This window comes from Anabrus simplex, chromosome 2 (assembly GCF_040414725.1).
Source record: "Anabrus simplex isolate iqAnaSimp1 chromosome 2, ASM4041472v1, whole genome shotgun sequence".
Classification (NCBI taxonomy): Eukaryota; Metazoa; Arthropoda; class Insecta; order Orthoptera; family Tettigoniidae; genus Anabrus; species Anabrus simplex.
The window spans coordinates 328209736-328225964 of NC_090266.1; the positions used below are offsets into that span (position 1 = coordinate 328209736).

The 16229-nt window shown below is 39.1% G+C and overlaps 1 protein-coding gene across 4 annotated transcripts in view; it reads left to right on the forward strand.

Moving 5' to 3' along the window:
* Nucleotides 1–2968: 2968 nt before the first annotated feature.
* LOC136864111 (YTH domain-containing protein 1) overlaps nucleotides 2969–16229 on the forward strand; it is a 541394-nt gene continuing 528133 nt past the window's right edge. For all 4 annotated transcript variants that reach the window (XR_010859272.2, XR_010859271.2, XM_067140687.2 and 1 more), the window contains exon 1: nucleotides 2969–3130. Coding sequence is in view for 2 of the 4 variants with exons in the window: in XM_067140687.2 (XP_066996788.2) it covers nucleotides 3112–3130 (19 nt within the window). In the remaining 2 variants the exon portion in view is untranslated. The remainder of the gene's footprint in view (nucleotides 3131–16229) is intronic.

Genomic DNA, 16229 nt, shown 5'->3' on the forward strand with positions numbered 1-16229 from the left:
CTCCAACTTCCACACATCTCAGCAACAGTTAACCGTCCCTCATCTTCCCTTTTTTGTTCTACCTGGAGTGACTCGTACCGATTTCGCACAGACACCTGTCCTGAATTCTGATCCTGAATAGAGCCCTTAGCCTGCAATCTCCTTCCCTTTAGAACATTAGACCACCTGTCTTTTACAACTCCCCCCTTTCCTTCCCCTCCCTCTTGTACACCTACTGTAACCTGTACATTGTTTGAGGGAGTCCTATCTTCCTTCCTGTCTACTATGAGAATCCTAATTATCTCCCTCAAACTGTCCAACTCCTCCCTATACCCCTCAATGCCTCGCCACACCCACAGTTCGTACACTCGTGCTCCTTAGCCATTCTTTACGGAAAAAATGAAAATAACAATAAAATAACTTATTTGCAAAAAATAAATGAACGGTGGGATACATTGTTTAGGATAGTACTCAAAGATCACACAACAATAAGTTAATTAATATACGACTACACTAAAACACTACTCTATTTTTTTATCCTACAACCCCTAACAGGATCAAAACTGTTGTTAATATTACTGAATATCTAAAGGAATACACAAGAACTACACAATTTCAAACTGCAATTAAGCCTATCGTAATTACAACAACAGAATGTTAGTAAGAGTTTCTACCGATATCGCTACTACATCTCCCTTGGTAAGTTATTCCAATCCCTAACTCCCCTTTCTATAAATGAATATTTGCCCCAGTTTGTCCTCTTGAATTCCAACTTTATCTTCATATTGTGATCTTTCCTACTTTTATAGACGCCATTCAAACCTATTCGTCTACTAATGTCATTCCACGCCATCTCTCCGCTGACAGCTCGGAACATACCACTTAGTCGAGCAGCTCTTCTTCTTTCTCTCAGTTCTTCCCAACCCAAACATTGCAACATTTTTGTAACGCTACTCTTTTGTCGGAAATCACCCAGAACAAATCGAGCTGCTTTTCTTTGGATTTTTTTCCAGTTCTTGAATCAGGTAATCCTGGTGAGGGTCCCATACACTGGAACCATACTCTAGTTGGGGTCTTACCAGAGACTTATATGCACTCTCCTTTACATCCTTACTACAACCCCTAAACACCCTCATAACCATGTGCAGAGATCGGTACCCTTTATTTACAATCCCATTTATGTGATTACCCCAATGAAGATATTTCCTTATATTAACACCTAGATACTTACAATGATCCCCAAAAGGAACTTTCACCCCATCAACGCAGTAATTAAAACAGAGAGGACTTTTCCTATTTGTGAAACTCACAACCTGACTTTTAGCCCCGTTTATCAACATACCATTGCCTGCTGTCCATCTCACAATATTTTCGAGGTCACGTTGCAGTTGCTCACAATCTTGTAACTTATTTATCACTCTACAGAGAATAACATCATCCGCAAAAAGCCTTACCTCCGATTCCACTCCTTTACTCATATCATTTATATATATAAGAAAACATAAAGGTCCGATAACACTGCCCTGAGGAACTCCCCTCTCAACTATTACAGGGTCAGATAAAGCTTCACCTACTCTAACTCTCTAAGATCTATTTTCTAGAAATATAGCAACCCATTCAGTCACTCTTTTTGTCTAGTCTTATTGCACTCATTTTTGCCAGTAGTCTCCCATGATCCACCCTATCAAATGCTTTAGACATGTCAATCGCGATACAGTCCATTTGACCTCCAGAATCCAAGATATCTGCTATACCTTGCTGGAATCCTAGAAGTTGAGGTTCAGTGGAATAACCTTTCCTAAAACCGAATTGCCTTCTATCGAACCAGTTATTAATTTCACAAACATGTCTAATATAATCAGAAAGAATGCCTTCCCAAAGCTTACATACAATGCATGTCAAACTTACTGGCCTGTAATTTTCAGCTTTATGTCTATCACCCTTTCCTTTATACACAGGGGCTACTATAGCAACTCTCCATTCATCTGGTATAGCTCCTTCGGCCAAACAATAATCAAATAAGTACTTCAGATATGGTACTATATCCCAACCCATTGTCTTTAGTATATCCCCAGAAATCTGATCAATTCTAGCCGCTTTTCTAGTTTTCAACTTTTGTATCTTATTGTAAATGTCATTGTTATCATACGTAAATTTTATAAATCAATAGTAGCCAAATCCATACTGTTAGTTAGTTGAGTGCTACTGAGAGCATTAGTAGACGTTAAATCAGGTTTTTTAGGGTTAGAATTAACTGTCTTTTCTTTCCGCTTCACCACAAGTTTAGGTGGACGTAGTGTCCCACCACCTCCACTTTCAGCATCCATTGCCTAAAACTCGTCACACACGCCGACTGTCACACAAACAACCACCGATGCACGACCGACACACGTACACGCCAAGACCAGGAACAGTCCAGAAAACTCGAAGTCCTTCAAAAGTACGAGCGTGATACGAGGACATGCGATGTTTTCCCTTTCAGAATGTGTTTTATTACAGTGTGAGGTCAAAGAACATCAGCAAACTGTTAGTGATATTATCCTAACCAAGTTCCTAAGACCTCTATTAACTGATATTGCGTTGGCAAGAACACAAAAAGTACTGTACCACTCCAAGCCTTCGTCCAGGAAAATCTTTAAATTGTGCATGAAGAGGCCAACAGCGACTTTATACAGGTAATATTGCCGGTATATAATATTACTGATGTAATTTACGAGCTTCAGTGAACATATGACCATACTGCATAGTGTTTTGAAGACTGTCGTCATTATAATAAGTTTGGAACATTGTGCGTCTATGCCTGCCATCTAGGGGAGAAATCTTGTCGCTGCCAAGTCGGAAAAAGCTTCGCATAAAGCTGGTAGTATAGAAGATCGAGACGGCGGTGAGTGCTAGTGAGTGGATAGGTATGTCAGTGGATTACGTTACTCTGTGATTTTGATAGCACTCTGTAAATTCTATGAGTTTGAGGCCGTCTGTTTGGTTGCCCTGTATGTTTTGATGTCGGAGGTGTATCAGTCTGATTTGAACGTCGTTTATGAAATAGTTGTTTCTTATGGGTTAGAACTTTTACACAGTTGAGTGTCAGAATAGTCGTACTTCTGTTTAGTTGGTAGACCTAATGACGTTAAAATGAGTGAAGAAAATAAAGGTAAGTTCCTTGCATATTTGCACAATGGTTATGCTGTTATCTCGTGAGATAGCGTCTACGGTAGTATTACGAGTATTTTGTGTATACTTGATTTTGTACGTTCACCCGGTAACTGTTTCGTGTCATATTTTATTTTATCGTTATAGTTCTCCTCGTTGATTTCTTTTTGCGAAGTTGCCTGCCATTTTTGTAATTAGGCTGTTGAAGGACCTTAAAAGTTCCCGTCTATGGATTTGAACCAACTCGAAGATGTGATGAACCCCATAATTAATGTCATGTCGTGATATTTGAAAATTTACTCCACTGTATCGCAGAGTAGGAAATGGTAATATATCGGAGGGTACCTGCGTGAATATTTGTATCAAGTGGTTGAGTATATCGAGAACTGGCGAATGTTCTCAAGCCGTCCACCGATCTTGTCTCCAATTATTTATTATTATTATTATTATTATTATTGTTACATTCTTATAGTTTTAATATTCTCCACACCCTTATTTCCTATTGCGAGTATAACTCATTTTAGTTCTGAAAGTGCGATGTGAGCAGCAACCTTTTTCCTGGTAAGTTCGCTGGTACCGGTGATTCATATATTGAATTTGGTGCGTACTATTGTGGGTTAAAGACACGTTTTGTTTAGAAATTACATTTTGTAATGAACATGATCTAATAGTTTGAACTGAAGGTATTTTCAGGCGGAGGTCAATGCGACGTAAAAATATAAGAAACTGTTTCAAGATAATATTTGTGAACGTTACACTATTATTGAAAAACAGGTTGTTTAGTATCCTTTATACACTTGTTTTGAGATGGGACAAGATGCTGAAAAATAGGACAATTCCATCCCAAATGGAACGTCTGGTCATCCTTACTAAAGGGCAAGAATGTTTATTATAATATTTAACTCTTTTGGAGTCAGTTGGCATGTGTATTGGCTTTGTTATGGAGTCACAGTTGCATACTAGTCTAATAACATTAGAAGGAAGTTCAAATGATGCAAATGTTAAGTGAAATTGCTTTTAGAGGTGAGGTGTTCCATTACGGTAGGCAGGGCCTCACCAGCTCACCCTGAGGAGTACTTTTACTTTAACTTAATTAAATGTAGCATGCGCCATTGTCCATTAGTTGAGCAGCTACTATAATCGACATTGGCTGATATATAATTAGAAATGACATCATTCCCAGAGATCAACAAAAGTACATTGTTACCAACCTGTGCAGAATAAAAACATAAGTAATTTGTTTTTACAGGGTAAATAAATACGAAATTGTAAATGTTTGTAATACAGCCTCTGCACAAAGCCATATCAATAACCATCAGAACTAATGAAAAAAACAGTTGACAGGCATTCGGCAGGTACTTCATACATGAAATGCATTGCGGTCTCTGTCTCTGCAAGAAGTAAACAAACGATGGTCGTACTGCGCCTAGAAGCCTGCGCTACAAGTGGTGACTCCTGGTACTAATAGCAAAACTGTGCCTATATCTTCATTAATTCCATGCGTCTGCTGATTCTTCCAGCTTCTGGACATGATGGCTGTAACCCAGCCACCTGTCTTATGTTGCCACCTTGATACCTTCTTCGGGTAACTCTTAAAGGCACTTCAAACACAAGGTCACCGAGATTGTAAGCATCATGGAATGTAGGCCTACTGTTTCACTTAAGCCTGTACAAGTTCTATTAGACTGAGGTTACAGTTATGTTACTGTTAGCCTAAGTACAGTGTTGTCGTGACCAGCTAGAAGTTGAAACAGTTTAAAATAATTTTTCTGCTAGTTCCCGTCTGTTAATCAAGTCCCATTGCTGTACTCTTTGCATTTTACCGTCACATGGTGGCCGTTGTTGTGGCCAAGATATCTTGTCTCCTTTCACCGAACACTTTGTTGGCACCTTGCCAAATTGTATGCTGTGGTATGACATTATCTAGCACCACTACTGAGTTGGCAGGCATATGTGCCTGGAGGCTCTCTCATATCCACTTCTCAAAATTTGCGTGGTTCATTTGGCCATTGTAGTCTCAGCTTGTTAGTCTTGTAGATTAATTCAGAACCATGCAGGAAGCTGATCATAATTGAACATGGACCATTATTAGCCTGTTACCTGCATTTTCATCAGGAGTTACCCCTGTCATATTTTACTTCGCCAGCATTTCTTGTCTGTCAGGTTGCTAACAACCCAGCCGTCATCGAGCTAAAATATATGTTTGACTTCATTACGGTATATTCCTATTGTCTGCAGATAGTACGCCTCCAGTTAACTATGATCGGCCTTTCAATGAATATTGTTGGCCTACTGGACATACGTTTCCACCATCTAAGAATTCCATCTTGAGTAAGAGTCTCTGTAATGAATGCAGACCTCATGGAAAGTCTATTTTTTCTTCAAGAACAGGCAACAATTTGGGACATGCCAGCACTTCATTTTGCACCACATACAACTAGTGCACCATTCAACGTACTATGACCATATCAAGTTAATTTATATTGACATTCCTTTCTCATCAATCAATCAATCTCTTGCTGCAGATCGTTGCTTTCCACATGTTAAGGTGATGGCGATTCCATATTCTCTTTCCTTTGCCTAAAGCCTTATTCTTTTAATGCTGGCTGTTCCCACTCCTGCGTACATCGCCGATCTTTCTGTAGCTTTGGCTATAGAACACACCAGCTGATTGATAGCAGCTTCTTCATCACACACATTTATTATGGAGACTATAATACCCTTCACCTTGCTATGGGTAGTTTTTACCACATCTGTGATCATTTGTCGTAATCGACAAAGTGCACGAAAAAGTTCTTACAGTAATTCAATTATTAGCAATAATCTTCAGCGGTGGGAACAATGACAGAATTTGCTGGCACAGCTATGACGACATACTTACAGGACCTCCTGGATAGGAGGGGTTTTGGGTGGGGAGAACTTAAAACATACTGAAGAACTTTCAACTTGTATTTCCTCTCCCGTCACTTTCTTTCAGCCCCCGCCTGTACTTCACCGGCATCCACTTGACCTATTTTATATGTAGTTATTCCACTTATATATTCGCATAGTAATCTAATTTTACTTACCTGTTATAAATTCCTGGTGACAGGCCTTCTTGAACCAGCATAGTCCATAGTCCGTAGTCCATCAGCTTATCCACTCAGCTAACATGTTACTTGATAATTTGAGGTGTAAACAATGTATATATAGATACATATAATACATTACCAGTAATAGAGATGGCATTGCAATGTAATTAATATTTACCCCAAAAGATGACACCGTCGCCAACTTATCTTTTACGAGGAACAAAAATACATCAAAATCAAATCACGAGTTTCATTACCAGCAGTGTGATTATTATTTAAAAAGGGAGTACAACTAGACGAAAACAAAGCAGTCGTGTGTCCAGCTATGTTATAGTCTTGATTGCTATCTTAAGAGGAAGTAGGCCTACAACTAGACGATAACAATCGAGTTGTGTGTCCAGCTCTGTCATAGTCGTGATTGTTTTAAGAGGAAGAGAAACAGTCGAGTCGTGTGTCCAGCTCTGTGATAGTCGTGATGATTGTTTTAAGATGAAATACAACTAGCCAAAACAATTAAAACTCCTGTTCAGTGCTGCATCCATACTAGTAATTATTATTTTAAGAGGGAGTACATCTACACACACACAGTCCACTCCTGTGTCAACTTATGGTGAGTAACCATAAATTCATACCCTGTATCAGTGATTGCATTATACTCCTATGTATAGTGTTGCTTTCCCATTCGTGATGTCATCATAAAAAGTGTACTTCCAACAACAGTCGCTCAATTAGCAATGCTGTCGAACCTAACCTAACATGTCACTACCAGTGGTTTTCGGTGAATCACAACCTAACCTGTCACTATCAGTAGTTTTTGGTGGTTCACAACCTAACCTGTCACTAGCAGTGGTTTTCGGTGGATCGCAACCTAACCTTTCACTATCAGTGGTTTGCGGTGGATCGCAACCTAACCTGTCACTATCAGTGGTTTTCGGTGGATCACAACTTAACCTGTCGCTATCAGTGGTTTTCTGTGGATCACTCCATTAAATTAGTAATGCTGTTGCACCGAACCAAACCTAACCTAACATGTCACTACCAGTGGTTTTCCGTGGATCACAACCTAACCTGTCACTATTAGTGGTTTTCGGTGGATCACAAACTAACCTGACACCATCAGTGGTTTTCGGTGGATCACCCTGCTAAATTAGTAATGCTGTCGCACCTAACCTAACGTGTCACTACCAGTGGGTTTCTGTGGATCACAACCTAACCTGTCACTATCAGGGGTTTTCGGTGGATCGCAACCTAACCTGTCACTGTCAGGGGTTTTCAGTGGATCACAACCTAACCTGTCACTATCAGTGGTTTTCGGACCGGGCGAGTTGGCCGTGCGGTTAGGAGCACACAGCTGTGAGCTCGCATCTGGGAGATAGTGGGTTCGAACCCCACTGTCGGCAGCCCTGAAGTTGGTTTTCCGTGGTTTCCCATTTTCACACCAGGCAAATGCTGGGGCTGTACCTTAATTAAGGCCACAGCCACTTCCTTCCCATTCCTAGGCCTTTCCTGTCCCACCTACCTGTGTCGATGCGACGTAAAGCAACTAGCAAATAAGTGGTTTTCGGTGAATCACAATTGCTTTCGTAAGGGATGATAGAGGCTGTTGGCCGCTTCGCGGCCCTAACCTGGGGGCTTACACCCCCAGACCCACTTTTGCTTCTCTCCAGACCAATGGTTTTGCCACTAGCCGGACCTAACCAAACCAGATCAGTGCTTTTCCTACTTGCCGGACATACTTTATATTTGTAAAGTTTTCGTGAAATCAAGTCAGCCCCATTATATAGCGCCGTTAATATTTATTTCACTATCCAACTAGTTGAGTTTTAACCCAATCTAGTGCCAATCTAGTGGCTGTGAATTGTGTTACTCTGTCCCAAACAGCTAAATATACCAGACCATTAAATCATACATTTAGCAGCTGCTGCGCGTTCCTTCGAATTATCCGCCATGTTTGCAAACATCAATTCGCTAAACATGTCATACTTGACGTCATATAGGCGCACGGGCAACAGCCGTGGAGCCCGTGCCGGCGGATCCTGGACTTATACCCAGCGGTGGTTAAATGGTATTTTATTTTACGATACTATGCACATGTGGTTGCTTACTGACACAATACTGATTTCACACAGAACATTGAAATAAAATGGTGTACATAACACGGATTGCAGTATTTAGCAAACACTGAGCTTATACCACTCGGTGTTTTTGTCAATTGAGATAGCCAATAGCAGGTTGACCGAGCTCGATAGCTGTAGTCGCTTAAGTGCGGCCAGTATCCAGTAATCGGGAGATAGTGGGTTTGATCCCCACTGTCGGCAGCCCTGAAGATGGTTTTCCGTGGTTTCCTATTTTCACACCAGGCAAATGCTGGGGCTGTACGTTAATTAAGGCCACGGCGCTTCCTTCCTATTCCTAGGTCTTTCCCATCCTATCGTCGCCATAAGACCTATCTGTGTTGGTGCAACATGAAGCAAATAGCAATAGCAGGTTGACTGCCCACTTGCAGCTCCTCAACACTTTCCATTTTCCCCAATATGACACTGCACTTTCAGGGATCATCTCCTCAGCTCAGTACAGTAGATGGATTCTTCTACATTCATTTTCTGTCAGTCCCCAATGAACATGGTTCTGCTTCCATGCTTTATCAGAGGGGCAAGCTTCATTACTCACTGAAGGGATATCTTGACAGATCTTCAAACACATTCCATCCCCCCCTTCCTCCCACTGCACGTTTAGGGATCATCTCTTAGTTTTGTACAGTAGACTCTCTCATCAAACTCATTTCTTCAAGCCCTGCATCCATTTGCTGTTGGTCCCTAACAAGCATGGTTCTGCTTCCCAGCTTCATCAGGAGGGTAAGCTTCAACACTCATTGAGGGTACATCTTGACAAATCTCCAGTCTGGATGTGGGAAATGTAAGAATAGAAGAAAGGCAGATAAAGGGAAGGGGCATAAAGAACAAAGTAAAGACACTCTTTTACTACCGGTCTTCATGTATATTTTACCTCATCTACTCTTTTCCAACAATTGTAAAGATACAAACTGGCACAGGAACAGCTTTCCTGAAATCTGCATAATCGGGCTCTGTAGCTTAATAATATCAGCGCGTTGAAGGCGGTTAATGAACAGTGCTGTGGCCCATCTGTATATTCCAGGATCATGACCAATTTCTACTGATGGTTGTTGCGGTCAGGTGTTATTGGCATCAAGTTAACTTAAAATGAATGTAAATAACACAAAGCACATTCAAGGTGGCGATTATTGTTTAAAGAGGAGGTTCAACTGGGCAACCGTCCTCTATTAATGTTAATCAGAGAGAGAAAATGGAAGGGATCCGGCACTTTGAAAAATGATGTTGGCCAAAGAAAGGGAAGGACCATGAAGGGTGTGAAAATGAGACTCCCTAGGCCTCGGATGCCCTGATACTGTCGGTGTTTGAATAGAACAAGAGTTGACCTGAGGAGGTCGGATAGGATAAATGAAAGTTAGGAGCCCGGCACAAATGGAAGCAATGCTAAGACTCAGCTACTGGTCTCATGGTCGCCAATTCACATTACCAAATTAAGAATCACTGGGGCCCCCGTTAGTCGCCTCTTACATTAGGCTGGGGATACCGTGGGTATTATTCTACCACCCTCGCCCACAGGGGTTGCACATTCAAGGGTCCTCTCTCATGTTCAACTCAAAATGAACTAAAATACAAACTTGAACGTCATGAAAAAACCTGAACACAGCTTTTACTTCGTTGATGTGTGTGTATTATTGGTCATTTATTAGTGGTGATAGAATTGTTGTGAATAAAGAGAGCATCAACATTGTTTGGGTGCAGAAGAGACCACCTTGCATGGAAAATGAAGCCTGCTGAACTGAAATTTCTTAGTGAAGTTGAACTTGATGCTTGCATACATAGTACTTTCTTGAGGATCTGGTGAAGTTTCAGATCGCTTTGTCCATTTTCCTCCAATAGGATGTTATATATTTTTCTATTGCACAGTTTTGGTTTAAATATCTTCTCAGCCTTCAACGTCATCCTGCGAAGCAGAATTCATTCATTACTTTGGCAGATTATATGGCATATTCGTGGAGTTTGATGATCGGGGAAGATTGGTATGTTTGTCATTTATACACGCCTTGTTCAGACCATTCAGTACCGGTACACAGAATGAACGTCTTCCCCATAACTGTCAACTACAGGCTTGAATATCGACCAAGTACGACTTTTGATGTTCAGATCTAGTTCAGAAGTCTTGTATTGTCCGGTCTCTAGTTTTTTTCCTTTACTTAACGTTACCTTACCAAGGTTCCTTTTCTTTTGAAGCCACAGTCCGCATTCATTCCTGAAAACAGGATAGACGGGGACGTCAAATAGAAAACCAGAGCAAACACGATCGTCTTCACTCGACCGTAATGCTATGCACTCCCTTGACACACAGTACAGCAGTCGGCCCATAGCGCTACCATTTTGCTGTCCTTGACTCACCGCATACATACGACATAGCTCTGCCCAGCCCGACCCATGCGATGAGGTCACAGGCTTCTTACGTTCAAGCCTTTAAAGCCCATTGCGGTCTATTGCCGAAGCAGCTCAAGGGCTGGGCCACTGTGCAGGACTCTGGGTGTTCTAGCTTCTTGTCCGCACCTAGGTCCGTTTCCAGTACTGGCAAGTAATTTAGCCAAGCCAGGAATTCTGGAATAGTGTTGACAATAAAGAGGCTATTGAAATTCACATCACAAAAAATGGCCAGTCAAACCAACCTCAACGATCACACATTGAAAAAAATATTCACTCCACTTTGCCCTACTAAATTAATTCCTGAGTACATTTTTGCTTAATGAATGTTTCATGAATCCCACAGGAGGAAATCTCAGACTTAAATGTCTGGATTGTGGGTTAGGATATTCTTATTAGTAGTAAATTATCTGAATTTATGCTGCATCTTTGCCAATAGTGATGTATTTAGTAGGTTATTAGTTATCACTAAAAATAATGTCTTACAAGTTACATTAATTCAATTCTGTACTTTATTTCAGCAAAATCATTAACATAAGTTTAATGTGTTTTGCACATGAGTACATTATAGACAAAGAATCAACACTTTGAATGAATTCAATCTTGGATGAACAGAGTTAGCAGCCACAACATTTTCCTTGCTCCCCACTTTCCCTCACTAAAATGGGGAACAAGGTATAAATATATATATTTTCTCATTTTGTATTAGCGTTTGATGCATCCCACAGGAGGAAATCTCTGACTTAAATGTCAGTTAATGTGGGTTAAGATATTCTTATCTGTAGTAAATTCTCTGAATTGGCACAGCATCTTCGCCAATCGAGATGTTTTTAGTAGGTTATTATTTATCACCAAAAATAAGGTCTTGCATGTTACATTTCATTTATAACTCAATTTATAGTTCAATTCCATACTTTATTTGATCAAAATCGTTAACGTGCATTTACTGCCTAATACACAGAACAAGGTAAGTACCTGCTGGAAAATTTCCATAATTTATTAAAGTAGCAGTAGAGGACTAATGCATTCATTGTTAGTAGGCCCTACATATTTTTTAATAACCATCAATTCATAATCATTGACTGGTTTATGCAATGTAAACAATATTGTACATATATGCACATAGATTAAAGTGATTTGGTAGAACCTGTGGATGTTCTTTTAGAACGAAGCATGTCCTTTGTTAATACATATTGTGTATTTTTTTATAGGTACATTATAGTGTTACATATTATGTTTGAACTTGTGTGTTTGACAGACTGAAAAGCTTTTAAGTTACATTTAACTAAGTCGATACTGGAAAGTATGGCTGTCTTCTTAACAAAAAGAACTTACGTAATTGGCATAATAGTTCTCTATTAATCCCTAGAACAGCCCGTGGTGCCTTTTTATGGTGCCTTTCACAATTAATTTCAATATTAAATTTTAATTAATATTTGAATTTTTTTTTTTTTTTTTTTTGATTTGAATAAAGATTCTTACTTTTCATTGTAAAAGCGCCATCCTCAAGCTCAGGAAATTTGTTACTTCCTTGCCTCCAAATCTAAAGAGCTTTGAGTTTATAAAGCCATAAATCTGATCTAGGCCTGACTGGTGCCCACAGTTGTGAAAGAATGGAACAAAGGCTCAGAATGAGAACCACTTGACATGTCTGTAGTTGCGACAAGATAAAATCCTAATAATAATGTAAGAAATTTATTTAAAATTCAACCTATTCAATACAGTGGAAGATGTTAATGTGTTAGCTAAACATCATTAAAATAGTTGAGACATGTTTCGCCCCTTTTATGGGGCATCGTCAGTCATATCAATACCTCAAAGTTCTACCAGACATCTGGTTGGAAAATTGTAAAACTTGTTGCATGAGTGAATACATTAAAAAACTTTACAATATCTTACTAATAACAAAATATCAAATTGATTAAAAATATGTTGCACTGGTGAACATGCTTGTGAATTTTCACTTAAACAATGGCTGTCATATAGGTTGACTTACGACGAAAAGCAACGTGTTTCACATGAGCTGGTCAAAAACCATACACAAACTTTCCACATCTTGATGCTAATTCCATTAGACCGCATCATGAATGTAATATTAAGATCAAATTTAAGTGAAATTAGCAAAAATTTGGAATGCTTTTCCACATCATTTCACATGTAAAATACATGCACATTATTTGTATTTGTATTGTATTCTGCATTCATTCTCAATATTTGTATATAAATTTTTAACTGCCTTCGAACTTCGGCATCGCATAAGATTTTAGACTATCACTATTGTCATTTATTACACATATGACGGCCATTTTCAGTGAGCATGCAATGCCAAATTTCACATTAATTGTGTGAGTAAATAGAATTTTATATATTTGTTAATTCTAGATTTTTAATCATAATTTGTCTTTGTACCGTTAACAGTAGTGTTGAAGTAGTGCAATCGTAACCTGGTGCCTGCATACCGTTAGTTGTCTCGTTATTGTGTCCGAGTACAAATGAACGTTGGACAGTCCTGCCCCAGAATATCAAATAGGTGCACAGGAAATGTCATGAGTAGACCTCAGATATTAGGCAAAAACCCATTTTGTTCCTTAGGAAATAACTTAAAAGGAAGTTTTATTTACATGTTTCGTGTATTTATAAGGTTAGAAACAGTGGTCCTATAGTACCTAAAAATGCTTAAAATTGGCATTACAACCTATTTTTGCCTATATTCCTATAATTGTTATATTTTATCCCTAAATTGATTAGAAGCGCTTTTAATTTAGTCGGGGAAACTTAAATATTTGCCGACTCGTTTTCAGTATCTTGAATAGTACTTTTTTGAAATTCTTTTCAGACAAAATCTGAAAGTGTAAACCAATTACCACTCCCTGGAAGTCCTTAAGAACCTCCCGCTGTGAATACTTCCTTTATCCCTTACTCTGTGTGTCACGATTTGGGGGACAGTGTCCATTGACCTGCTGGAAACTAAACTCTTCATTCCATTCTGTGAAAAACTTTCAGTGTGTGCATTATGCCGAAAGTGGCAGCTTCCAAGACATCTGTAATTAAACAGTGGTTGCAGTAGTTTCCCTATTTCACGTCGGATGGAAAAATTATATTCTGCGACATTTGCAGAAAGAGGTAAGTGAATTTGTTTTATATTTCACTCTGAAGTACGCACGTTGGTGCGAGAGTTGTGCATAATATGTAGGAGTTCTATCTCTCTGATGCATTATGTTTTATACATTTTATACATCAATTCAGCGTACATGCAGTAAACGAAGTATAACAGTAAATATGAATTGAGGATTGTAGCGCATCCTGATCCCTGGATTTTTTGTTTATAGAATCATTAAAAACTGGCCATGTTTGTGTGGTACTGTAAGGTCTATTCATTTTGGAGAAAGGCAAATTTTCAAGCATGTTTTAGAAGAGGAATAATAGTACAAACGTATTGAAGAATGAAAATATGTTGCCTTCAGGAACCTAAAAATACTAGGTGGAAATTTTAAGAAAATTAGATAGGCACTTTTATCAATTGTAGGAAGTGTATGACAGATTATACACATTGTTAATACAGTATATACAGGAAACCTGCCTTAACGGACACCTCTCACCAGCGAACACATACGGACACCCTTTTTACTGACACGGACACACCCTAGCCACGAGAAACTCCAATTAAACCTCTCCTAATGGATACTTTCTTTTTCAAAAAACACTGTATTTGTGACCTGTTAGAAAAGCATAGGGAGAAGGGCGAAGACTTAACACTAGTGTTTTTGGATCTTTAAAAAGCATTTGATAGTGTTCCAAGGAAGACTGTATGGGAATGTTTAAGAAAGAAAAATGTACCCAAAGGTCTTATCCAGAAAGTTAAAATGCTTTATGAAGACTGCTGCAGTTGCGTACAGATAGGAAACGGTAATTCTGATTGGTTCCAAACCACTAAAGGAGTGCACCCTTACTTTTTATCACTGTCATGGATGAAGTCATGAAAGAAATTAAGCAGAAGAACAATATGGACATCAATGCATTTGCAGATGATGTAGTAATTTGTTTTAAGAATATGGACATTACGAAGTTTGGCATTGAATGGAAAGCTAATAGGAAAGCATGGATGACCAGAGAAATGACAACAGAGTGGCTAAGACAATTGGACAGAAAAATGATACGCCAGGAGCGAAAAGTGTTATTATTCCTCGACAATGCAGCATCGCATCCGGATACAATTAAGGTGCAAAATGTGAAGATAGTCTTTTTCCCACCAAATGTAACATCAGTTTCTCAGCTGCTTGACCAAGGAGTGATCCAGAACTTCAAGGTTATGTACAGACAGTTAGTGATGAAGCACATAGTATCAGAACTTAACGGGAATGAAGTAACCTTTCAGACACTGACAAAGGGACTGAATGTTCTCCAAGCAATTTCGTGGATAACCAATGCATGGAAAAACGTTACAGCCTCAACAATTCGTAACTGCTTTCTGAAAGCTGGGTTTCCCGTTATTGGTGGACATCCCGAAATAGAATCGGATACCCTTCCCGACAGCATGGAAACCACACAACAGTTGATTAATGCAGCAGGTTACAGTGTACAAGTGGACACCTATATTGAAATTGATTCAGATATTCCAACAGAGTGTGAGAGTGGAGACACGAAAACGATTCTTCAGTCAATCCAAGGGAAGAAGGACAAAAATGAAGATTCTGACAAAAATGAAGATTCTGACAAAAGCGGGAGTGAAGGTTATGCTAATGACGACTTTGAAGAAAATACGGAAATTAATGTGCTGCCAATAACCTTGTACAGTGAGGCTCTCGGCTTTGTCAAGCGACTGAAAGAATTCTATCATAAATAAGACTACGAGAAAGGTGTAAATTTGACCCAGGATTTAATTGCACGTAGTGAAAACATCATTGCTAAATCAAAATGGACAAAACAAACGAACATTAAGGATTTTTTCAAGTGCTACTGTTTTACTGTAGTGTGCTAGAGATTGCTACATCTACATACTGATTTAAAGTTTCAAAAACTCATATGTTCTTCTTAATTTTAACATGGTGAACGTTAATAGTGTACAGTGTGCTCAATAGAGGTTTCTATAGAAGTGTTTTTGTCTCTTTAATTCAGTACATCGCAGCTGCATCAGCCCATCTACAGCTTTCTCATGTGAGTCCAGTGTTGTATATTGTACAATACTGTATACAGTAGGCTTATACAATTGAAGGTACATTTGCGAGAATTGTTAACACATACTATACATGGATTATTGTGTTCCAACTTATGTTAAATGATACCGGTTTCATAACCTCTCTCGGGCGGACACCTATTCATAACGGACATTTTTTTCCGTCCCGAAGGTGTCCGTTATAGAGAGGTTTTACTGTACATCAATGATTCTTTTTTTTATAAGCGTATTGTAAATGTAGGGAGGAAAAAACACTGAATTCAGTCATGCGTGGGCATCAGTACCAGTAGTAACAAAAATCTTGCCCAACATAATGTAGCCGAACATAACAAAACAGGAAAAGAA